General features: G+C 35.7%; 2 protein-coding genes across 2 annotated transcripts; one reads left to right on the plus strand and one right to left on the minus strand.

Moving 5' to 3' along the window:
• Positions 1–1981: 1981 nt before the first annotated feature.
• Positions 1982–24454, plus strand: LOC124643485 (pro-neuropeptide Y-like). Its single transcript, XM_047182480.1, has 4 exons — positions 1982–2137; positions 4726–4870; positions 21615–21786; positions 23591–24454. Exons 3-4 carry the CDS (start codon positions 21620–21622, stop codon positions 23703–23705), a joined length of 282 nt encoding a protein of 93 aa, XP_047038436.1. The 5' UTR covers positions 1982–2137; positions 4726–4870; positions 21615–21619; the 3' UTR covers positions 23706–24454.
• Positions 2277–3401, minus strand: LOC124643484. Its single transcript, XM_047182479.1, has 2 exons — positions 2865–3401; positions 2277–2779 (listed from the first exon to the last, which is right to left on the minus strand). Exons 1-2 carry the CDS (start codon positions 3274–3276, stop codon positions 2451–2453), a joined length of 741 nt encoding a protein of 246 aa, XP_047038435.1. The 5' UTR covers positions 3277–3401; the 3' UTR covers positions 2277–2450.
• Positions 24455–24662: the final 208 nt, after the last annotated feature.

Consider the following 24662-nt stretch of genomic DNA (forward strand, 5'->3'; position numbering starts at 1 on the left):
ATATAGTCTCCGAAACTATTTTCCATAGTTTTAGAATAATACCTAATAGAATACTAGAATTCGTTTAAATGTCACAGGTCACTTTTATGTTAGGGCCTGTGCAGACTGAACATACTTCAAACTTTTAGTCATCCGATAGTTTGTTTCAGTTCATAAATCAGTATGAAGTTTTTGGCCGGTATTAAACTAAAAATCATGATTGAATTCACGATTTTTTTGCCAGCAAGCGTGGCAATGCTGTCAGCCTTTTGAGCACGAGTTTCTTGATATGCTTTTTAGTTTTAGTGAATCTTTTGTTACATTTTTAATATTTTTCTAAAAACTTGTAGGTAAAATAACTCTGCTGTTCATATTTTTGTTAAGGTAAAAAAGCATATTTTTGTTGAACCATTTCGATTTTCTTAAACAATATAAGTATTTTTGCCAATCATCGGGCCAACTGTCGGCCAACTGTTTAGTCTGCAGTCTGCAAGTACATAAAGATATGTATTAAAAGTTTCACCGCACGAATGCATTTAGGAAGCTGTCGATGCGTTCACAGACACCCAAAGGAATACTTTCTAGAAATCTCTTTGAGAATACATTCACAAGAATATTTTACACTAGCCTTTTCACATGGTTTCACCCGCGTAAAGGGGCAACTACTTCCCGTCATCGCTGAAAATATAGTCTGAGATATTCACATCATCATCATCATCATCCTCCGAGCCTTTTCCCAATCATGTTGGGGTCGGCTTCCAGTCTAACCGGATTCAGCGGAGTACCAGTGCTTTACAAGAAGCGACTGCCTATCTGACCTCCTCAACCCAGTTACCCGGGCAACCCGATCGATACCCCTTGGTTAGACTGGTGTCAGACTTATTGAAAAGTCTGAGATATTTACAAATAACGTGTATAATATTTTTTTTAAATACATACATAGGTATGTTCAGTAGATTCAGTTACAACTTTCCTAAGTTTACTGAAGTTGTATGTATTTGAGTGATTTCTTAGTGTATCTTGATCACCAATTGGTGACTGAGCAAATATGGAGGACATCATCTTCAGAAAATCTGGACTGTAAAAGCTGAAATAGGTCCGTCTTGAGCAAGCGATGATAAGCGATCGTTTTATGAGAAGAGACATAAGTACCTTGCCACGAGATAGCAAAAAGCATAAAAACAATGAAAAAAGTAAAAAAAAAAAATACTTTACGGAACAACAACAGGGATAATTTTACTAATTCATTTGATTGAGTACTACAATTTTTTTTAAACTGATGATTTTTATAGGTATACAAAATCGCATCTCATTTATCACAAGTATTTTTTCTCAATGTAGCATTTTTGATTTTATAATATGTGCCTACTTTAATTTTATATTACATCCACACAATAAAAAAAATGCTAGTTACCTTTGACGTATTCAATATTTTTTGCAAGTTCACATCTATTTTTATCCATGACGTTTCGAATACTTAATACTGGCTGGCTTATCAATTATCATATAATGCCTAAATTAATACCGAATCAAGACCTAGGTCATCAGGCATAGGTTTTACAGCGAAAACTGAACAGTTTCGCGAAATGCTGTAATTACAAAGTATTCTGTATGCCGCGTTTAAGATTCGCGCATAGAGAATGGAATGGAGTCGACTTTGATATAAAAGTTTTTATTTTTTGTAGTGGTTTTTCTAATGGTCAAAATTTTAATAATCTTTCAGTGTTACTTCAGAATGTTCTAATTTGAATATCTAATAGAAATAAATGGGGTACCTATTTATTTTGATTACTAGAATAGTAATCAAACTGACGATCTGAGTGTCTAGTAAATTCTAGTGATATTTCGACTTCCCAAAAAGAAAGAAGTTCCCAAAATAAAACACCCTTGAGGCGCATCAGTCTCGAAGTTGGCCAAGCGATATAAACACTAGAAACCGGCTATTGGACTAATACATCAAACATTTTTTTGCTTTTTAGTGTCTAAAAGCGGTTGCCATTCTTCATTTTTTTTGCATTTACTGTCAAAAAAAAAAATACAGTAACACCGTCTCCTGGCTCCAGTGAGCGCACGTCCCGCCCACCTGTAGCGCAACGCCAGCATTGCCAACGCGGACACCAAGCACCCACCAGCTGCTCACCCGCTCACTGGGATACAGGTTACTACCAGTTTTATATTACGAGCACAGTACCTATTAGGGTGTCCCTTATATGGCAAAAAAAAAAATTCTTTTTAGAATTTCTAAACGCATATCCTCCAATTTTTTTATAAATGCTAAAATGTACTTAAATATGAAATTTCATATCTGTAGCATGTTTGCAACCTGTGCCGACCGGGCTCTAAAGTTTAATAAAAAATGGTGTTTTGGTCTGACGTTTTGGGTTGATCCAAAACTAATTAAAATGCAACAAATAAAGTAAATATGAGTAATACTAAAAAAATATCAATACAAACTTTTATTTAAATACAAATTATAATAATAATGAATTAGGGTAACTTCTCTTTAGTGTAGTTTTTTTACAGTCTGGATACAGATTTCTATGTTCCTGAACACAACGCAACAAAAACTGATTTTGCTCTTCTTCAGCCGTGATAAGACCATTATAATCTTGCATTAATTTAACAGCTCTTTCAGCAGTGTCATTTACGACCTTCAAACGACTTAATCGTCTTCTAGCTTCCAAAAAAGCAGGATTGTCACCCCACGAAGATACGTCTTCCCGAAGAAAACTGTCGTCGATCTGTAGTCGAGATAGAAATCGTTTGCTTCTTTGAGTTACAAAATCATCCAGCGTCATATCTGAAATAAAGAAAAAACCATTAAAATAAGCAAAAACTAAACCACAAAACTTTGAAAAAGAAACAAGAAAATATTAAGTACTTACCAAACAAATTTTGCGTAATTTCTTCCTTCGATGGGACATAGCGTTTAGAGGAATCTGAACTTTCGTCTCTGTTTAAATTATTAATAATTTTTGTCTTGGTTTTGGTATCAACTTCTTCATCAAAGAGTGATAATATGACTGTTTCTTCACACAAATACCATAAATGACGAATAAACTTGCTTATGGATGCCTTGGAAATTGTCGCGTCTACTTTTTCATATTCTTTTAGAGCTTTCAAAAAGGACAAGTCTTGGTTAGGTGCTTTAACTGCCATTGTACATTCGAGCCAAGGTTTGGTATACAAGGTGACGATAAATAAACAAACATCTTGTAGAGCATTTTTGTCCTTTGCAGTAATTTTAAGTTGCGATTGAAGCAAACATATTTTTATAGAATAGATTGCTCTCGCCATCCATCGCGCTTGATGCAAAGCTCGGGGGGCCTGAGTTTTAGTTTATACACTGTGTCTCCTCCTAAGAACACAACGCATAGTTCAACCAATTCGCGGTAATCGTCTCTAACAAACAGTTCAGTCTTATAAAAAGTTACCAAAGATGTAATGTTTGTCTTAGCAATATGTGCTTTAACGAAATTTCGTGCCTCTTTTAAAACTGTTTTCAGGGCAAGGAATCTGAGTACTAAGTTCAGAGTTCGAAATCTGTTCCTCATCCGAATTCTCAAGACATTCCAAGTTATCTATCGAAGAAGTAGATGCAACAGCCAATAACTCTCTTTGTTTTACCTTTCTTTCCTGTTCTTCCAATCGTCTTTACCTATCTCGTTCTTCTTTCTCCGCCAATTTTTTGTCGATTCCACCTAAGCATCCCGGTCGACCTGGCTCTCTCTGTTTCCTTAAGAAATCTTTGTCTTCCTCTATCTTCATTCTGTCAAAAGCATCTGCATGTGCAATATCAAATAAGTTATCAAGGTCTTTTACAAAGTTAGTTTCACGATTCTTGAAAGTCAACTGAGTTTTCTTACAGTTTTTTTGCAGCTCCCTCCAAACATGATATAAATCAACAAGTTTCTTCACGCAGTTAGGGATTGTCTTCGTAGGAATTCTGGTTTTTTTCCCAAAATATAATGCACTCTCTTATAACAAGATTCGCACTTTCACTAACAGTCAGCTTGACTTCACGAATATTGTAAAATAAAACGGTGAGAACTTGTCGATTAGATGGTAATTTTGCACCATTTATCTGGTGGCTTGGCAGTCCGATAAGGAAAATATTTTGTTTATTACTTCGTAATTTCACAGACATTTTCACAAAATAAACAACAAGGCACTAAAAATGTTAGAAATCACTTATGAAATGACAATTGAAACTCGCAATAACAGGTCGCCGCGCTGCTCCCGCGCAACTTGTATGGACAAGTTAAAAACTCAAGTCGGCACGGGTTATCGCTTATAAATCGGGCTTATATTTATTTCTAGACTTTATTAAGTCCATACGAAACTTTTTAGAAGGTATGCGTAAAAATATATTGAAGTTGAATTTTAAGGGACACCCTGAAATGAAATGAAATGAAATGAAATGAAATGAAATCGTTTATTTTGCAAGTTGGACATAAAATCACTTTTACACGTCATTTTTAAGAACGCTGAGGTCGGTATTTCCTAATGACTGATCCCTGAGAAGAAATGCCGAAACAAACTCAAGGGTCATAGTCTCTTTTAAAGTCCCTAGTACCTATATTATTTTTTTTATTTCGAAAACATATTTTTTTTCTTTTTCACATTTTTTTTGCAATTATTTACCACAAAAAATACCCACAATACACAATACCAACCCAAAAAGCATCTCAAAATTAAATAAAAAAGAAAAAAAACTAAAAAATTTTTTTTTGCAAATTTTTTTAGTGCTAACAGCGTCTGCGGGCTCTAGTGGTCGCACGTCCCGCCCACCTGTAGCGGTTGTATTAAACGCGCGCGACGACGCAACGCCAGCATTGCCCGCGCGGACACCAAGCACCCACCAGCTGCTCACCCGCTCACTGGGATACAGGTTAGTGAAGGATTTTGTATTTCGAACACAGATTTTTTTAAAATTTGGAATACAAATTCGAATTTCGAAAAAAAAAAGTTTTATTTGTTTTTAATTTTATTATTTATATCTAGATATTTATATAACTTCAAATATTTTACAATAAAAATTAAAAATATATACTGGTTAAAAAATATTCTGTGCGGGGTAAAAGGTTAGAAATAAAATATTAATTTAAAATGTGAATTATATAGGATTGTTTTGTGGCGTTCTGAATGCAATAAAATAGAAAAAAAAATTGTACGTACTTTATAAACCAAAAGATTATCTAATAAAAAATACGGAATGAATAAAAAAACTGTCAATTTAATAAACTATTTATGCATACCTACATCGAAATTGCAAAACTTAAAAAAAACTACTCATTTGCATACTGCTAACACGTATTTATTTTACATTACCAAACTGGATAAAATATGTGTAGAAACCATTAAATTTTTTTTACGGAAACAGAGCTTCAAACAAACCAAAAGTAATAGAAGCGTGAATCAATTTAAAAAAAGAAAACCCGCCATTTTGAAATAATTTAAACAAGGCGGGCCTTTGTCAACCCTACGGCGGAATATTAAATCATTTTTGGCAATTAAACAATATTTACGACTTGCTGATTACCTTAAAATTGTTGAGAATTTTTCTTGGCAACTTTTTAGCATACTAACTTGGTTAATATAAAATTATTAGCACGATAAATCTTTTCAAAAGGTAGTTAAGTTACCTTTGCCTTTTCAATTTGAAAATAATAGACTATCTATTGATGGATTTTACTCTTATAATCTCATCATCATCCTCCTGCCCTTATCCCAATTTTATTTGTGGTTTTTTCTTCCATCATCCTCCATCCTCCGAGCCTTTTTCCCAACTGTGTTGGGGTCGGCTTCCAGTCTAACCGGATGCAGCTGAGTACCAGTGCTTTACAAGGAGCGACTGCCCTATCTGCCCTATCTGGTCTTTTCCTTCCATATTCTGAAAGCCCTTCCTTTATTATTTTATCAATATTTTAAATACATATATTTTTTTATCGATAAAGTAAAACGTAGATATAAGCATAGATCCTATTTCGATATGTGTAACACGAATGGATATTTTTTCATGATTTGCACATTATTTATACACCTACATATAACGGGTGATTTTTTAAGAGGTATAGGATTTGATTTTCAAAAAAAACACAAAAAATTTGAAAAAATTGATGAAATCTTTATTAGAATCGATAGAACGATCAATATAATTTAATGTTTGAAGATGATTTCATGCAAATGCTGGCCGCGGCTCCGGTTTAGATGGCCCATTCGCAAGGCCCAATTTCGGCACACTCTCTCCAACATATCAGCCGATATATTACGAATAAATGTTTCAATATTGGCTCCCAGTGCGTCAATCGTTGCTGGTTTATCCCTGTAGACATGAGCCTTAACATGGCTCCACAAGAAATAGTCCAAAGGCGTGAGATCACACGATCTAGGCGGCCAATTGACGGGCCCAAAACGTAAGATAAACTGTTCACCGACCGAAGGCGGCTCTCAATTGGGCCATTGTTTCACGTGTCGTGTGGGATGTGGCACCGTCTTGTTGAAACCACATTTCAGGCATGTCCAATTCTTCCATTTTGGGCAAAAAAAATCGCAAATTGGAAGAAGTGCGCGATGCACTCTCTTAACGGAGCATGCATTTTGATAGTAAAATTCAATAATTTGCAAGCGTTGTTCGTTCGTAAGTCGATTCATGGTTAAATTATAGACCAAATTGAACAAGTTTGACAATGACACAAGACACGATTCACGCGTGATCTGTTAAAAACAGTGTTGCTAAAAAGATACCAGCAAAAAAATCACCCGTTATTTTCTTTTTAATACATAAATTGATTTGATTGATAAAAGTTCAGCAAAAACAAGCAAAAGTTCTCTTAATCGTTGGTCTAGTTATCATTTAAGCTAGAGGTCCAAAATTCAATTCCCGAAAAGGGCAAAATAATTGATATTTTTAGAACGATTTTCGCAGTAGTAACCCGATATTTTTGTGTGAATAGCAATGAACTTTCCTAGCTAGTACGAGTTCGACTGTCGAGAATTTCGTGGCATTTGTCATGTGGCAGTTTCGTTGTAGCTAGAATCTGGATTAGTTTTGATTTGATTGATAGTAGTTACCTCACACCCATCAGACTCACCCCAAACAAAATCCTTAAAATTCTAGTTTTCGGCAGTTTGACGTACAATGTTTCGTATCGAATGTATCTTCAGGTGCAGTGCACCTACTCGCTCTTGCTAACAATAAGAAATTGCATGCGAGTATTTCTATAAACTCCACGAAACTGCAACCTCTGTGCGCAAATACATGCTCGCAATAGACTCGGGTGGCCGCCGTGTACACAATTTTTGTTGCCGAACAAATTACTCATCATCCTCCGAGCCTTTTCCCAACTATGTGAGGGTCGGCTTCCAGTCTAACCGGATTCAGCTGAGTAATCTGGCAATCCGATACGTCTTGACTGACTGTCTGACTGACTAAAAATTGAATTGAATTGGAAGATGGTTAAAATTTTGTTACCCTAGATTACATTTCATAGTTAGGTAATAGAGAGTCCTGGTGGCCTGGTACCTGGGTAAAGAACAAACCTCTCGAATATGAGTGTGGGTTCGATTCCAGATGAGGCCAGTACCAATGCAACTTTTCTAAGTTTGTAACTTCAAACTTCAAATATTTATTGCAATCATGAGTGTTACAAGGTGTTATATAATGTAGAGGTACATACATGATACCCTGTTAGGGCGCAGCAATTTTAAAATACAATCGCTTATAAACTATTTAGTTAATCTTAGGTACAACTTATATATTTACTTATACATATATATTATTATATTCATATCATCATCCTCCGAGCCTTTTTCCCAAACTATGTTGGGGTAGGCTTCCAGTCTAACCGGATACAGCTGAGTACCAGTGCTTTACAAGAAGCGACTGCCTATCTGACCTCCTCAACCCAGTTACCCGGGCAACCCGATACCCCTTGATTAGACTGGTGTCAGACTTACTGGCTTCTGACTACCCGTAACGACTGCCAAGGATGTTCAATGACAGCCGGGACCTACAGTTTAACGTGCCATCCGAAACACAGTCATTTGGTGTCTAAGATATACTTAGAAAGTACATACAAACTTAGAAAAGTTGCATTGGTACTTGCCTGACCTGGAATCGAACCCACGCCCTCATACTCGAGAGGTTGGTTCTTTGCCCACTAGGCCACCACGACTTTTCAAATTAATTAATTAATATTATTATATTCATATATACCTTTATTATTATATTATCGTTATATTTATACTGCCTCTTTTAACTTTAACATATGTATGTACTTCCTAAGCATATCTTAGACATCAATGAATGTGTTTCGGAGGGCACGTTAAACTGTAGGCCCCGGCGGGTAGTCAGAAGCCAGTCTGACAACCAGTCTAACCAAGGGGTATTGGGTGGTCTTAGTAAGTTGGTTGAGGAGGTCAGATAAGCAATCGCTAATTTTAAAGCACTGGTACTCAGCTGCATTCGGTTAGACTGGAGCCGGAGCCAACCCCAACATAGTTGGGAAAAAGGCTCGGAATATGATGTAATGATGAGTTAGGCGTACAGGTCGACCTATAAAAGGATGTAAAAAAACTAATCTTTGTAAGCCTACTTTTTAACTATTCCATGTATTCCATGTATCCATCATTGGTCAACCAGCAAAAACCTAAACATAGAGAGTGAAATATTATAGTAATCTGTGGTGAAACCTCTACAGTACCCAAAATGTTTTTTTCATTGATGTATCTCTCTAGGTACTAGTACACCTACATAAATCCACAGTTTTCTGTTCCCTTGAAATTTTCTACTGCCTTACATTTACCTGAAGTCAATCTTTCAAGTTTCACCAAGTTACGACCCTTACAAATATTTGTATGACAACCGGAACCGACAGTTTAACGATCAAGAAAACGGACAGGTCATATATTTTGAAATGATCACTTATCACACTATTTTATGAATATGATAGTTTGGGTGTAGGTATGTATGTTTGTGACTCATGTGCCTCGTTGGTCAAGTTTTCGCATAGTGCGACTTCTATGCACGAGGCCCAATTCTTTGTGTGCTTTAGAAAATCAAACCTTTCACAAAGTACTTAGTCTGAAGTCTGGAAGTTGGTAATTGATACACCCGTGCATCGGAGAGCACGTTAATGTCAGTCCTGCGCCTGATCTCTCTCCGGTGGTGTCGGATTACCGTCCTCTATGATGCCTAGCTTTCAGTCCTAAATAAATGCAACATTGCAACATACTTATTTTCTTCTTCTACACACTTCTGACGGCATCTCACAAGTAACATTCTTTCTAGCCATGTCGACTTTCACAATCCATCCAATGTTTCTTTTGGGCACCTGTTATTTAGCCATTTTGTTATTCAAAAATTGACTAGCATAGCTCGTATGCTAGTAAATTTTTGAATACACTTTAGGCCCAATAAGACCTAATTTCACTGACAATATAAACGTCAGTTTACCGTTACCGTTTAGCTTGAAAATTGAGCATGAAAATTCGTAGATATTAAACAGTTGCTTTAAGAAAACTGACGTTTATATTTTCGATGAACTTGAGCCATGATTTGAAATTCTCTTTTTACAATTTAAATTCGGCATCAAACCTTTTTGTTTTGACAAAAGTCTTTGTTTTTATAATCTGTGACAACAATGGCGGGAGATATCGACGCCATATTGGTTTATTTCATATCAAGGTAGCAATCAAATTAATTTAGCATACAATAGGACAGATTTGTGACGTCCAAACGTTTTTATAACAATTGGGGGCTTTGAACGTTCTTTTAAAATACACAAATTGATTTTAGACCTGGGAATGGACCAGCGTGACCAGGGAATGGAACTCAGGAACTCCGATCAGTAGCTAGTCCATTGAAGCAGTCTGAGTTTCATTGAAAAGGATTAAGATTTGTTTGAGAAATCCTTACTACCTAAGTTTCTTTATTTTACTCTTTCACGCTAAGGCAGTTTAACTGATTTGAATGAAATTTTGCAAGATAGGATACTCACTACTTTGACGGAAATAGAATTTCTATAATTACCAAATCTTACAAAAGTTATTATTGTTAGGTACTTTCTATATTTTACTTCCAAACTTATTTTTATTTAACACGTGTAAAATATTTTTGCGTGAAGAACGCAAAACAAAGCCAATTAAAGTTATTTTAATTGCCCATATAATTGGTGTCTAGTTTGACACACTACAAATCTATGTTCTACTGACTATGACAACGCAAAAAAAAAACTAATACCATTACGAAAATTACTCTTAATTGTGATTTTATCAATTTTAAATTGTTTTCCAACCCTTACCTGCTACTAGCCTTTTTCCTGCTGTTTCACTCGGGTCTAGGGTTGCCAGATTCAGGAATTTCGATTCCGGGACAATTCGAGGATTACGAAAAAAATATGAAAAATTAGAATACCTATCTGTATTTTTTGGCTTTATTCAGAATTCGCATGTTTGAAGACTGTTTTTGCAGTCCTTTCAAAAGACTTGTGAAATCTGGGCTCTTTAAAACGAAGAATTTTGCAATGCAGCGGGGTAATAAAGGAAGGGAAGCGGCCTGCTACTATTATCAAAATGAAGAAAGCTAGTATATGACGGTATTCGAAAATCCGGGACTAAAAGATGCAATTCCTGGACACGGGACAAGACTAGTAATTCCTGGACAATCGGGAATCTTATCCCAGTACGGTGCGTAGCATGCACGGGACAACGGGCCCCGTACTGGGATAAAATATAGCTTATGTTACTCGGGAAGAGTGTAGTTTTACAACAGTGAAAGACTTTTCCAAATCGGGTCTGTAGTTTGGAGCCATTAAGGTACAAACAAACAAAAATAATGTTTCCTCTTTATTATAGATATTAGTATAGCATACAAATCCCACGTGACTTAGATAGATCCTATTTTTAAGCACAAGATCAAAAATAGACTCCAGATATTATAATCCTAGTATTTTTAGCGCGCACATTCAAATATCGAATACTTACGCATGTCAAATGGCCACTAAGGTTGTGCCATTGACATATATTCTAGCGATAGACAAGAACATCCATACAAATAATTTACCCGCTTATGTCGTCTGTTGACATCTCGATGACGTATTGTGACATGTAGTCATCCTCATTGATGTTAATTGCAGAAGTGTCGCTCGTATTTTGCCTACATTTTTCATTACTCAAAAAGTTTATATCTAAGTGAATTCAAAATCATGTAATATATCAAAAAGTTTATTTATATCTAATTGAATGCAAAATCATGTAATATATTAAAACCAGGAACTTATTTTTAGGGTTTTTAATATTAATTACGATGTTTTTTTTTCTTAAGAGGGCTATCACAAATTTTCGCGAATTTAATTATTTTTTCTTGAAAGTAAGAACATACCATGACAAAGTGAAGTCTGTTTTCATTGATATTTTACCTACTGCCAGTTTTATGGCACATCTGTTTCTGCACGATTTTCTTAATCCATAATTTAAGATGGCGGGCGGGAACAAATTAATGCATATTTGTAAAATTGAATTATAAATGAAAAGTACTATATACAAGCGTTGTAATAGCATGAACAGCGTGTAATTTTACTAATTTGACTCTCGAATTAGTTTATATGTGTAAGTTTATACCTTGATATGTATTTTCTATTTTATAATTGTCGTTTCATAGACATCCATCTGACGCAGGTGTCAAAATCGCTCTGATTTGCCATTTTGGGCACTGCATAGTCTGCACTGCAGTTCAATGTGGTAAGCTTTTTGTTCGGAACGTTCTATCTATATAGTACGTAGTACATATATATCGATGGGTTGTGCAAAGAGGTTTGACCCGCACCATAGAGAAAAGAGTTGTAGATGTCAAGTTGATAAAAGAGTATTGTTAAGATTCTATTTTGAATAAATGATGTTAGATTTTATTATTTGATTAGACATAGGGACAATTGTTCGTTCAAGAGCCTGTGGGTAGGCGATTTCTTATATTTTCTCTTGTATTTAGGGAGAGGGGAAGGATAAATGACGTAAAGGGATTTTTAAAAAGGTCAATATACCGAGCCATTCATGTTTTTTGGGGTTAGTTCTTACTACTTACGCTGAAATTCTTTGTATTTAGTAGGTAAGTTTACTGAAAAACAGCGAATGGAAGAAAATACATTTATTTCTGTAAGTACCTAATATTAAATACATGCTTATTTCTAAAGTTAAATAAATAGCTAGGTTTACCTACTAATTTTTAGAAACGCATAAAAAAAAAATAAGTTCCTATAAGTATGTAATTTGAGTCAGAAGTTTATCATGTTATGGTTTGGGTTGTCGGAAATATCGTTGTTTGTCGTCAACCACAAGTTGTTTTTGGTTCTCTCCATTTTAAATCTTCTGAAAAAATCTTACACATATGTATATATTTTCCATTGATAAAATTACATGGTCGAGTACCCGCGTACTGTAAACTTTTAGACAGCTAACAGTTTGTTTGGGCTCATAAATCAGCATGAAGACATTACAAAAATTAAGGTACCTATTTGTCGGTATCACATCGACTGAAAACTTTGATTGGAATCAAGAACTTCTTTGATGATTCCTAATTACTATTTAGAACTATTGAAACTGGATATAGGTCTATCTCTCTTCACGGCTTAGTTATTTTGCAATCTATCCAATCAGCTCACCACACAGTTGAAGAAAAATTCCTTACAAGTCACAACACACATACGTAATGAAAACAACCTTTAAACCCCAATCAAATGGTTGGCAACTCGTTCCCGAAACGCAAGTAATTAAATAGAATTAAACAATTTATTCTAAATTAAGAGTCTACACGCGAAATGGGGGTTGTTAAGATTTTACGAGCTCACCTAAGATCCTGTATGTGGGAGGAATGTGTTACAGACTGCTATTTAAAGATTACACATTTGTTTAACTGTCTAATGTCTTTTCAATCATCAGTTGACTTCATCTGAGGAATAAATATGGCGGTTTGACATATTGTCTTGGCAGCTGTCAAAACGTCAAACATATTCTTTAGATAAAATTTGGTAAAAATTAGCCTTTAATGCCATATAGATGCATTTTTAGGGTTATTGTTATAACCCTTTAACCTTTTGATAACCTAGCCTCCAAGCTAATAATATTATGTTGGGGACTGCTTTATCATCAGCCTATCGCAGTCCACTGCTGGACATAGGCCTCTCCAAGTGCACGCCACTGAGATCTATTTTCGGCTTCTCGCATCCAGCTCCTGCCAGCCGTCTTGCGCAAGTCATCACTCCACCGTGCCTGAGGACGTCCTACACTACGTTTGCCGAGGCGTGGTCTCGACTCTCAAAATCAAAATCAAAATCAAAAGTCATTTATTCAAACTTGGCTGCAAAACAGCACTTTTCGAACGTCAAAAAAAAAATTTACAAAAGACAGCCCCCAAAACGCCCACCCTTCACCACTTCCTATGTGTTTTTGCTGGGAAGAAGAAGTGGCGCAACAAACTCCCCAGCAACACATGTCTGTCTGTTCGGTTAGAAGAACCTTAAACATTGTTTGATATGTACATTTGTATACAATTTAATTTGTATATTACAAAAGAGGACAATACAGTAAAAATAATGTATACACCACATGCTAGCTAGCACTCACCCTACATACCTTAACTAACTCAAGCATTGAATATGTTTGATGAACAGAAAATTATAGCCTCCAAATATTTACACTTAATAGAATATCAGGGAGTGCCCACCTACATGTGCTATTCTTTTGTAAACTAGTAAATTAGACCGCTCAGCCAGAACATATGTAAAATAAAAAGAGTTTACAAATAAAAACAAAAAAACTAATAGATAGTCAGTAAGACGACCTAGCACCACAAGCAGCACCCGTTCACGAGCATAACGCGAGGATCAGCCATCGCCCCCCTCGCACATTTTTGAGGGAGGGAGGCAACCCGAAAGGTCGCCGGAAGACGCTGGATGCAGGTCGCTTCCAACAGGTATCTGTGGAGATCAAAGGGGGAGGCCTATGTTCAGCAGTGGACGTCCTATGGCTGAGATGATGATGATGATGAGGCAACCCGACCGCCGACGCTACCGCAAGCAGTGCCGTCTAAGGGAGCATGACGTACTCACTGCTACACAACTCAATATCAAGATTAAATTATCAGTTCCCGCTAAGTAGTATTATTTACTAAAATCCAAAACAGAAAATTAATACAAAGAATGTATCTTGTCAATAATGTAAAAACATTAAAAAATAATAATTAAATAATAAATCAAAATAAAATAAATGTCATTGAGTCAAGAGATTGATAGGGAGAAATTTAAATTATCTAAATAATATAGCTAATATAGCTGTCTTGCGTTCATCATCATGGCGACCAACTATTTTTATCATTCAAATAATCATTGATGGTGTAATATGCCTTTTTTATAAGAACAGCCTTAATTTGTTCTTTGAATTTATTAAACGGCAGTTCTTGTAAGGTCAAAGGAAGCTTATTATAAAAACGAATACCTAAACCCAGAAATGTGTCATGCACTTTATGAAGCCGGTGATAGGGTACACACAGTTTATGCTTATTTCTAGTATTAATGCTATGGACTTCACTTTTTTTGGTATATAAATGTAGGTTCTGTCTAATATACATAATGTTGGCAAAGATGAACTGTGATGCTACAGTGAGAATACCAATTTCTTTAAACAACTCTCTGAGGGAAGTTCTGGTACCTAATTTGTATATAGCACGAATAGCACGTTTTTGTATAATAAATATATTCTCTATATCAGCGGCTTTGCCCCACAACAAAATACCGTAGGACATGACGCAGTGAAAATAGCTGAAATACACTAATCGCGCAGTGTCGACGTCAGTGAACTGTCTAACTTTTCTGACGGCATAGGCAGCAGAACTAAGCCTTCCCGCGAGGCTAGAAATATGTGAACCCCACTGAAGTTTTGTATCAACTGTTATACCCAAAAACACGGTAGATGCAACGGTTTGAAGAACCTCGTTGTTTAGGATAACATTAGGACCTAGGTTTTTTACATTAGGCAAAGTGAACTTAATGCATTTTGTTTTTTTAGCATTTAGTACTAAATTGTTTGTTGTAAACCAGTGCGTAACTGTTGAGAGTGCACTGTTTACGTCGTCAAATTGCTCTCTATTTCTGTCAACTTTGAAGATAAGAGATCTAGAACTCGTTTACCCCAACGGTTATCGGTTCTTCGGCTAATATGGCCAGCCCACTGCCACTGCTGGACTGGACTGAACTGCTTCAAAACCACATAAGTAGGTTTACAGCATCCAATCAGCATTTACATTTTTGTAGATGTTTCTTGGCCAATCGGCAATCTAGAACAAGATATTTTTAAAAACCTCAAAAGGCAACTTACAAATACTGCAAAAAAATCTTCCAGCTAAAAATAGAAAATAGAACCCCCTTTTAAACAGCAAAGATTGAAATAGTCTTTAAACACATTTAAAACAAAATTCTTCTGATTAAGTCGGTAAAAATGGTTCCTTGGGGACAGTTTTGGCTCCCATTTTACCAACTTGCGTACATACTTACATGTTAATATGAGTTTTTCACCAAAGTGTGTATCTGCATACCTCTGAGGTGTCGTCAAAATGGAATCTTATATTTAAACGTGTGCAACGATTTTAAAACGGTTTTTTGAGGTTTATATCGTAAAGTGTACAAATTTTAACAACTTTTATTTGATTAAACGACTTGTTTAGATCAGTCTTACCAAGAGGTATCGTATTGCCCGGGTAACAGGTTTAAGAAGGTTAGATAGGCAGTCGCTCCCTGTAAAACACTGGTACTCAGCTGCATCCTTTTAGACTGGAAGGTGGCCCCAGCATAGTTAGGAAAAGACTAGGCAAATAGGTGAGATGATGTAATCTTTTAGATAAATAGCTTGGGCAATCTAAACATGAAACATTCGAATTGAGGACCTTCTCCATTTTTTAAAATCAGTTAAAAATAAACTATTTCTACTGCAGTCGTAGGTTATTTCTTTTCTTATTTTAATCTATAAAAATAACCTACGATTACTTTGTACGATACCTCTACGATTCGTGCCACTGTTTTTACATGGCCGTTAGGTATGTAGGTGTCCCTAACTTTTTTTTTTTTAACGACGTAAAAAATCATCAAATGACCCCTCCCGCTGTGGGTTAGCAGCGGTGAGGGAATGTCAGACTCTTACTGACTAAAAGCCGTCGTGTTCCGTCGTAGGCCTTCTTATGTGCTAGGGCAGCGGTACCTCTTTCGAACAACCCGCAGAAAGATAAGGTGTCCCTACCTACTCCATAACTCATAAAGAACTAAAAGATCATAAGTCACCAAGCACAACCACTGCGACATCTAAGATGAAATATTCAAGTCATATCAAAAAGGACGAACGCAATTAACAGTACAGTTTTGTAAAACTTCAAGTTGTAAACTGTTTCGCAAAGTTGGCGGGAATTCATACCACGGCCGCCATCTTGCACGTTCCGTTTCTAGTTACGGTGTTGCCAAGCGTGAAAATAATATCCGCCGTGGTGTGAATACTGCCTTTGAGGCTGGCAACACCGTTGGCTGTTTATTATTCAAATATTTTTGTTCGTGCGTTAATTTTTCAGAGGATTTGCGTGCTGTTAGTTATATTGGTTTAATAATAGTCTTCATTAAAGTATGTCTTGAGGTATATGAAGATTATGTATGCAAATGGTTTACGTGCTAAGAATTAGAAATAGGTTTGACATTTGCTTACGCAGTTGGAAAAAACATGCAGCCGAAATAAGAACCTCTCTTTTTGGAATAAGTTAAAACGCTTTAAGAAATTATTCAATAGTCCTATGATAAGCTATACTACTTAGGTATCTAGCTAACAAAAAACAATACAAGGATAAAAACAAAAAAAATGACTTTTTAAGAATTAAAAAGTTAAGCAAGCATACAGAAGCTAATGATAATTATGATGTTTTACAAAAAGTTAAACAGACATTCAAACATGTTTAACTTGTAACTTATCATAAAAAACCGTACTTTTTTCAAAATTGACACTAAAAAATAATCGTTTCAAAGTCACTCAAAAGTGCATGCAAAAAAATAAAATGTCGTCGCACGTGATTGCAAACGAAATACTATTTATAACTAACCATTGAAAACCAGCTAAAACAAAACAAACTAGAAAATTGGCATCTACCCGCATCCAGCAACGCATGATGGAAATTGTGGAGCCTCTTCATTGTTAGAACGGCGGCACACGGGGGCAAATCAACTGGTTAGGGTTGGGTGTTAAAGTATCGATGTTTTATCGATATTTAGTGGCTGCTTTTTTAATATCGCAAGCATTGCCAATCAATACTGAAGAGGTCTTAAGATTGAAAATGTCACTTGTGAGATGACGGCAGAACAAATAACATTGGGATAAGGGCAGGAGGACGATGACAGCTTCGCGATAAGTGTGAATATCTGACACTTGCTTTGCGAGTGAAAAGTTCAGCACAGAGGGGGTTCTGTTTTGATAAGCATATATCCATGGAAATATTTAGGAATGCTTCTCCAACAAATACTATGTGCTTTTCCACACACCGCAAAAATAATAACTGTTTTGAAAAGGATTTATACAAATTGAAAAATGGCACGCTTATGTTGTTAAGATAATTTGAAAGATTATCTCATTTTTGTATCCAATTATGATAAAGATAAGTCTTAGTTAAAAAAAATAATCAATTTCCATTGATTCACAATTTGGGAATTGGTATTAAGATAGCTTTTTCTCTATGCCGTATACAGCTATAAAACTCTAAAGTCTCGTTAACATTTATTACACTTCTATTACAAAATGATTTAATAAAAAGAATAACATCGATATCGATAACTTACTCTCCGCCCACCCCTAAACCACTTGTTGTACGGGGCGGGTAATTTACCCGCTCCCCATTGAAAGACGGGGCGCTTCAAGTTAGCCGGGCAAACACCGGGTCTAACGGGTATTTTTACAAAATGCCAAAGTAAATTGTTTGCTAAATAAAGGGTTGGTGTCTTGATTTTAGGGAAAATAGGGTTGAAGATTTTTTTTTTATTTTAGTGAATATTTTCTGAAGGTGATTTTAAAGGAAAGTTTTGCAATGGCATGGCAGTATAGTCAGTTAGATTGACAAACTGTGGCAACTAAGCGATGTATTAAAGAAAAAAAATTTTTTTTGTTCTTTCTTACTACCGGCACTAAGTATAAACCTCGCCTCGTCGGTAATTGAACCGGCTAAATCATGGAAATAAAACGCTGAAACAAATAACTTAACGAAATATTTCGACCTTATTTTTTGCATAAAAACTAGTTGTTGTTTTTTTCTTTAAAATACACCGATTTAAGGAAATGTAGCTAGTTTATTCAAGTGCAAAAACAAAAAAAAAGTTAATACCTACAAAGAAGGTGCGTAAAAAACCTTTCACCTTTTCCGAAAAGGGCCGCTTACAACGTAAACGATTCAGATGTTTCTTTCAAAACTAATTATAAAGTTCAAAGATGACGCGTTTTCTTGAGAAGTTATTTTAAAAGAGTAATTTACACATCTTCTGAAAAGGGCAGCAAAGATTTTTAATGGCCCGAGATATTCGTCAACACTGCTGGTAATTAATTTGTTCTTTGTAAAGCCTTGTTGGTCATTCATTAGGTTTTCACCAAATTATAGTAGTAGAGATAGTTTTTAAATGAGATAATTAACAATATATTTTATTAGATCAATATAATTTGCTTAGCTTTTTGTCAACTATTGCGATTAGATACTTCAACAGTTGATTCTACTCATGATTACAAACAACTTTCCCAAATATTTTTATTTATTCTTAGTAGTTTTATCACAATAGCATAAGCTGCTTCCAATTCGGAACTTTGTGTTTTTTAAATCGAATGAAATCTACGTTTAGCATATAGCATAGAAAATTACGACAGCTTCCAAACACAAGTGGCTTACATATTTACTCCGCAACATCTAATTAATACAACAAAACCCACACAAAAGCGAAAAGATTAAACATTAAAAACTGATTAACATAATCACATAAAGCTGGGACATCGATAAATAACTCAATATTATCGATAAAACGAGTGCTCGCCGATTAGCACTCGCTTTGATGTGTCTGAACATTTATCGATGTTTTGTTATCGGTGGGAACAACACTAGTGTCGTAATTAGTGCTGTGAATCTAGTTTTAGTGTTTTATAACTTTATAATCAATTTTTATGGTGTTATAAAACTTATATGGCTCTTATAATTGGTACTCAGTCACTTTATGATAGACACTTGATTTTTCAAGTACATATGTTCATCATAAATGACGCTGTTCCAAGTTTTATAAGAGCTTGTAAAAATGACAATATTTTATGGGCTTTCGTGTAAAATCTAGACTCATATTATAAAGCTAAAGAATTTGTTGGTTGGAACAGGCAATTCCGCTGGTCAAATTTGAAAAAAAGCTCTGTTATATAGCCTTGCCCTTCGTAGAAAAATGCTATATTCATGGCATATTATATCTCTTATACAGGTCACGGGAAAGATAAGAAACCAGAATGGATGCTATCATTTTCAAAAAAACTGTCAAACACATGGGTCAAAATAATGTTTTTACCTTGGCTCTGGAACGCAAAAGTCTCCAAAAAGAAGATGAGCGGGGTTCAGACAGCCTCACTTTTTTTTTCAAAATTCTTTTTACCCATAGCGGCCACACCGGAACAATAACATTTAAAGCAAAAACATCACATGAAGCCTGCTCTTTCATGATGACGATAATGATCTTCTTCTTCCTCCTGCCCTGTTCCCAATCCAATTTGATTTGGGGTCGGCGCAATAAGTATGTCTTCCGCTTCCATTTTTCCCTGTCACTCGTCATACTGACAGTCATTTCGTTCCTACTCATGTCATCTTTCAGGCAATCCATCCATCTTTTCTTAGGTCTTCCTCTTCCTCTCCATCCATCTACATTCATACTTAGCACACACTATTAATAGTAGAAAACACATTAAATTATTATAATGCTAATTACATACCTTTACCACATAAAATGTTCAAACTGCATTGTTAAATATAACTTCATCATTTTGCCGCCATCGAGAGCTTAACAAACATGGCGGCATGTGTGCGGAGCGCTTGACAGTTGTAGGCTCTGTGGTAATTACATTATGGTAACTTTTGTTTCTGATCGAACAAATGTGGGTTTATTTTTAATTGTTTGTAGGGTTCTGTAAGTAAAGGGTAGAAAGGTAGGTTAGGTAAGTCTCATAAAAAGGTGACGACGAATGAGAACCTACTTTTTGGGAAGGCAGTTGAAAGAATAACATGATACGCCCCAAGTCAGGCAAACATTTCAAAATGTATTTCTCACAGCTCATAAACTAACCTCTACCTAGCGTTTTCTCAACTGTATTGGGGACGGCTTCCAGTCTAAACAGATGCAGCTGAGTACCTATCAGTATTTTACGTGGAGCGACTGCCTATCTGCCCTCCACAATCCAGTTACCCGGGCATACCGATACCCCTTGGTAAGACTGGCAGGCAGACTAACCCTTTACCACCCTCCTCAACAACAAGTGCCATAGAAGTTCAAATGACAGCCGGGACACATACTTATATCTTCCGAAACAAAAGAGGAACTCATGACAGAGTGACCATCCATTCACGGTTCGGATGCGCTAACCATTAGAATCGATCGAACCGTACTGTTGCAAGCTTAACCAGCCTAATAAAACCATAAAAATCAGTTGTGTAATACATGAAAAAGGCTGTAACACTTGAAATACAATCAGTATTTAGTTATATCTTGGTGCATTCGTCTGTGACTGCGATACAGGGGATTATTTCCCAACTACCGCGAGATAAACGCTACGCGTCAACAAACGTGGCCTGGATTTTTACTATTTTATCGATCTAGAAATGCGTTACTGTTATTAACAAGCATGATGATTAACGCTGATTCCTGGTCGTTAATAGAAGAGATCTGTGTCCTGTAGTCGGACAATAAAACGGTTGATGATGAACGAGGAAGGGTGAACCTTTAAAAACTTATTGCGGTAAGGAAAACGATGTGAGAGACCAAATTGAGACCGGAGACAAATATGGCGCTCCCACATTGCCAGCATTAACGTCACACATTATATAAAAACATTTACTACTGTACAGGGGTAAGAAAATAGAAAAATGAATGTTTTTATGTGAGAAAATGTTAGTAAACATTTTTAATGGCAATATGGGAGCACCCATAGAACGACTGAAAGAGATGTTCATCATCAACCATGGTTTGCTGGGTCGTTCGTCCAAGGCACGTTGAACTGACTGAAAGAAGATAAATATATTTGAAACCAGGTATAATCTATCGACACCCCCGTATGATCATGATCCTCAGTCTTATGCTTGACCGACGACTACAGTCAAAACCTCCGCAAATACTTCTTCAGAATATCTCGTACTAGTCGTTTTACCGCGGTTTCACCAGCGTCACGTAGGAACTGCCTGTAATAGAATATAGCCTAAGTTACTCGGGAGAGTGTAGCTGTCCAACAGTGAAAGAATTATTTAAATTGGTCCAGTCGTTTCTGAATTTATCCATATTCTCTTCATAATTTAATTCAAATTTATTACTCTATTAACTCCACCTCTTTCTTTCCAGTAAAAATGCGTTTCCTCCTCCCCGCCATGTTGCTGCTGTCAGCCATCTTGTCGTGCGCCGCGCAGGCGCAGTATCCGCGCCCGCGTCGCCCCGAGCGCTTCGATACGGCGGAACAGATCTCCAACTATTTGAAGGAGCTGCAGGAATATTACTCCGTGCATGGGAGAGGACGGTGAGTTTGTTGGTGACGGCGTCAAAGTTGGTGGCGTCTTGCTGCTAAGTTAAGAGCAAAGGAATGTGTATGTAGCCTACTGTAACATCTTAGGAGCTTGCTGAGTCCTTAAGATGTATCTGCGTAGGTAGAGATACTATGATCTGAAATACCATTAGATTTGGTTCGAGCAATAGATAACGGAGTAGAAATAAAAAAATGAAATCAAGAAAATTTTCATGAAGTAGTCGGTTTTGCTAGAATTATTCATAACACACAATTAAAAGAAATAGCTTTTTGATTTATTGTCTTCTGAAACCTTGTAGAATTGACAGAACACACTGAGGAATTTTATTTAAGTCGATCTCACAAGATTTGTTGGTCCCACGTTGGGCGCCAAAATTCACACAAGTTCTATTTTGCTAAGCATTTTCCTAAGTAAATATTAATTTGAATAAACAACTATTCAAAAAATCGCAACAGCAACCAGACCTGCTTACGCTATTTAGTTTTTTGGGCGCCAATAATGATTGGACTTAGTACCTTGTTGAATGCAACAAGTCCTGTAGAACTAAATGAAGCGCTCGTCCCTTGTTTGGCTAGTAGTATTACTACTCGGCACTAGATGACGCTGTCTGGTCAAACTGAATCTGGTAAAAACGCCATCTGTGATTTTAATACACAACGACTAACAGAGATAGTTTAGGTATTTCTAAACGACTCACAGAACTTTTAATTCAGGAGCTCTTATTATTATAAAGAACAATGTCAGACGTCCATAGTAACTTAGGCTCAATAAAAATATTTCATGTACAGTGAAAATTCTTACAGTTTTTTGTGTAGTTTAATGTCAGAAGCTTTTCTATGTTTTCCACTTTTGCATTGAACTTCTCAAAACCAAATTATTCCAAATTATTAAAACGAAAAACCTGAACTCGATAAACAAAATAATTACTTATTAAAATGATTTTTTTTTTTTAAGTTTTAGATAACAATTAAGTATTTTATAAGAAGTTAGTATTTTATATTTAAATTGTTGTAGTAAAGAACTTTGTGTCCGTGAGAATTTAGTTTTAAAAGTTGATTGGGTGGGCCGAAACCTGACATTGTTCTTTATTTATATAAATATGTCCTTTCCAGTGTATGATTATGATTGATTAGTCAATGTTTAGGTATTTCTAACAAGCTGTTTTTATATGGTTTCACCCAAGTCGAGATAAAATAAAGCCTATGTAACCTTTAAGAATAGTGTAGCTTCCCAACAGTGAAGTAATTTCTCAAATCGGTTCTACAGTTTCAGTCGTGGTGGCCTAGTGGGTAAAGGACCACCCTCTCAAGTATGAGGGCGCGGGTTCGATCCCAGGTCAAGGCAAGTACCAATGCAACTTTTCTAAGTTTGTATGTACTTTCTAAGTATATCTTAGACACCATTGACTGTGTTTCAGATGGCACGTTAAACTGTAGGTCCCGGCTGTCATTGAACATCCTTGGCAGTCGTTACGGGTAGTCAGAAGCCAGTAAGTCTGACACCAGTCTAACCAAGGGGTATCGGGTTGCCCGGGTAACTGGGTTGAGGAGGTCAGATAGGCAGTCGCTTCTTGTAAAGCACTGGTACTCAGCTGAATCCGGTTAGACTGGAAGCCGACCCCAACATGATTGGGAAAAGGCTCGGAGGAGGAGGAGGATGGATGGTTCTATAGTTTCAGAGCCTCTACCCAAATTAAAATGTTTCCTCTTTATAATATTAGCGTAGATTAGTTGTTATAAAAAGTACCAAATACGATTACTATTTTTATTTAATATACTTACGTATTTTTTGTTTCAGATATGGCAAGAGACAAATGCACATAGCCGATGCTTCAGTAATTTTCAGGGAGAGTCCATTTTTCGAACACAATCTTAACGACGAACCGGCCTTTAAAAACCTTGGTTATAAGTAAATAAATAAATAACTAATATAAATAATAAATAAATATACTACATTGTTATTAACATATTCCCGTGCAAATGAAACTTAATATTTTTAATATTATTTTGCTTGTCTACAGAATTTCATGCTACTTTTTAACTGTGATTAATGCGTACTTAATTTATAATGAGGTTATTTTTAAAAGAGATGGGCATTTATAGACTTGTTTTTCTTTTATTAATTCAATAGTTGACAACTCAAATTCAACACTTGTTTAATACGGTATTTTCAATGCAATTTGTATGAAACTGTAAGTTCACATCAAGCTGTTTACTTTTTTAATTTATTTTGTACATTTGACTTTATTTTTGACAGCTATAATTTAGAAGTTATATTTACAGCTAACGTTATTGTTTTACCCAAAAACTTGTCATCAGCTCTTATAATAATTCTATGTGTGCTTAAAGAAAGCCCATCTCTAGCAACTCTTATTTGAAATAACTAATGGCATATTCCTACAATTATATTTTAATATTTATTTAATCGAAATACGACGCTAGTCACTGTTATTCTCATTTAAATTAATTTAAACAAATCCGCCATAAAAATCTAGTCATCAAAAACGCTTATTTTTCCAAAAAGGTTCCTAAAAATAGTTTTCAAGCTGGGTGCAAAACTATTTTTAGAATTCTGCCACCAAACCTTTATTCCTAACAGTTAAAATAGTGTAACTAAACATGTATGTAGTATTTATTCAAAATGCAAGATTGTTTCATCATGTGTATTTTGTTTTATTTTAAACCTTATGGGCCTTACTACAAAAACTCTAACCCCTGTTTTACACTTGTCTAATAAAATTTTGGCTGCAAAATGAACCATATGTCAACGTCATAATTTGACATTTTTTTAGACAAGGCATAAACTGACGTTTAAAAGTTTTTGTGGTAAGACGGTTTGTATCCTTCATTGTTTTTCCTTGACGATATTT

The sequence above is a fragment of the Helicoverpa zea genome, chromosome 27 (genome assembly GCF_022581195.2).
Source record: "Helicoverpa zea isolate HzStark_Cry1AcR chromosome 27, ilHelZeax1.1, whole genome shotgun sequence".
In the NCBI taxonomy this organism is placed as follows: domain Eukaryota; kingdom Metazoa; phylum Arthropoda; class Insecta; order Lepidoptera; family Noctuidae; genus Helicoverpa; species Helicoverpa zea.

Bases quoted from the DNA above. Each gene is read 5' to 3' on its own strand.
- LOC124643484 (XM_047182479.1), bottom strand. From the start codon at position 3,276: ATGGCGAGAGCAATCTATTCTATAAAAATATGTTTGCTTCAATCGCAA. The intron at 2,780-2,864 runs GTAAGTACTTAA...TCTTTATTTCAG, and splicing joins AATTACGCAAAATTTGTTTG to ATATGACGCTGGATGATTTT.
- LOC124643485 (XM_047182480.1), top strand. From the start codon at position 21,620: ATGCGTTTCCTCCTCCCCGCCATGTTGCTGCTGTCAGCCATCTTGTCG. The intron at 21,787-23,590 runs GTGAGTTTGTTG...TTTTTGTTTCAG, and splicing joins TCCGTGCATGGGAGAGGACG to ATATGGCAAGAGACAAATGC.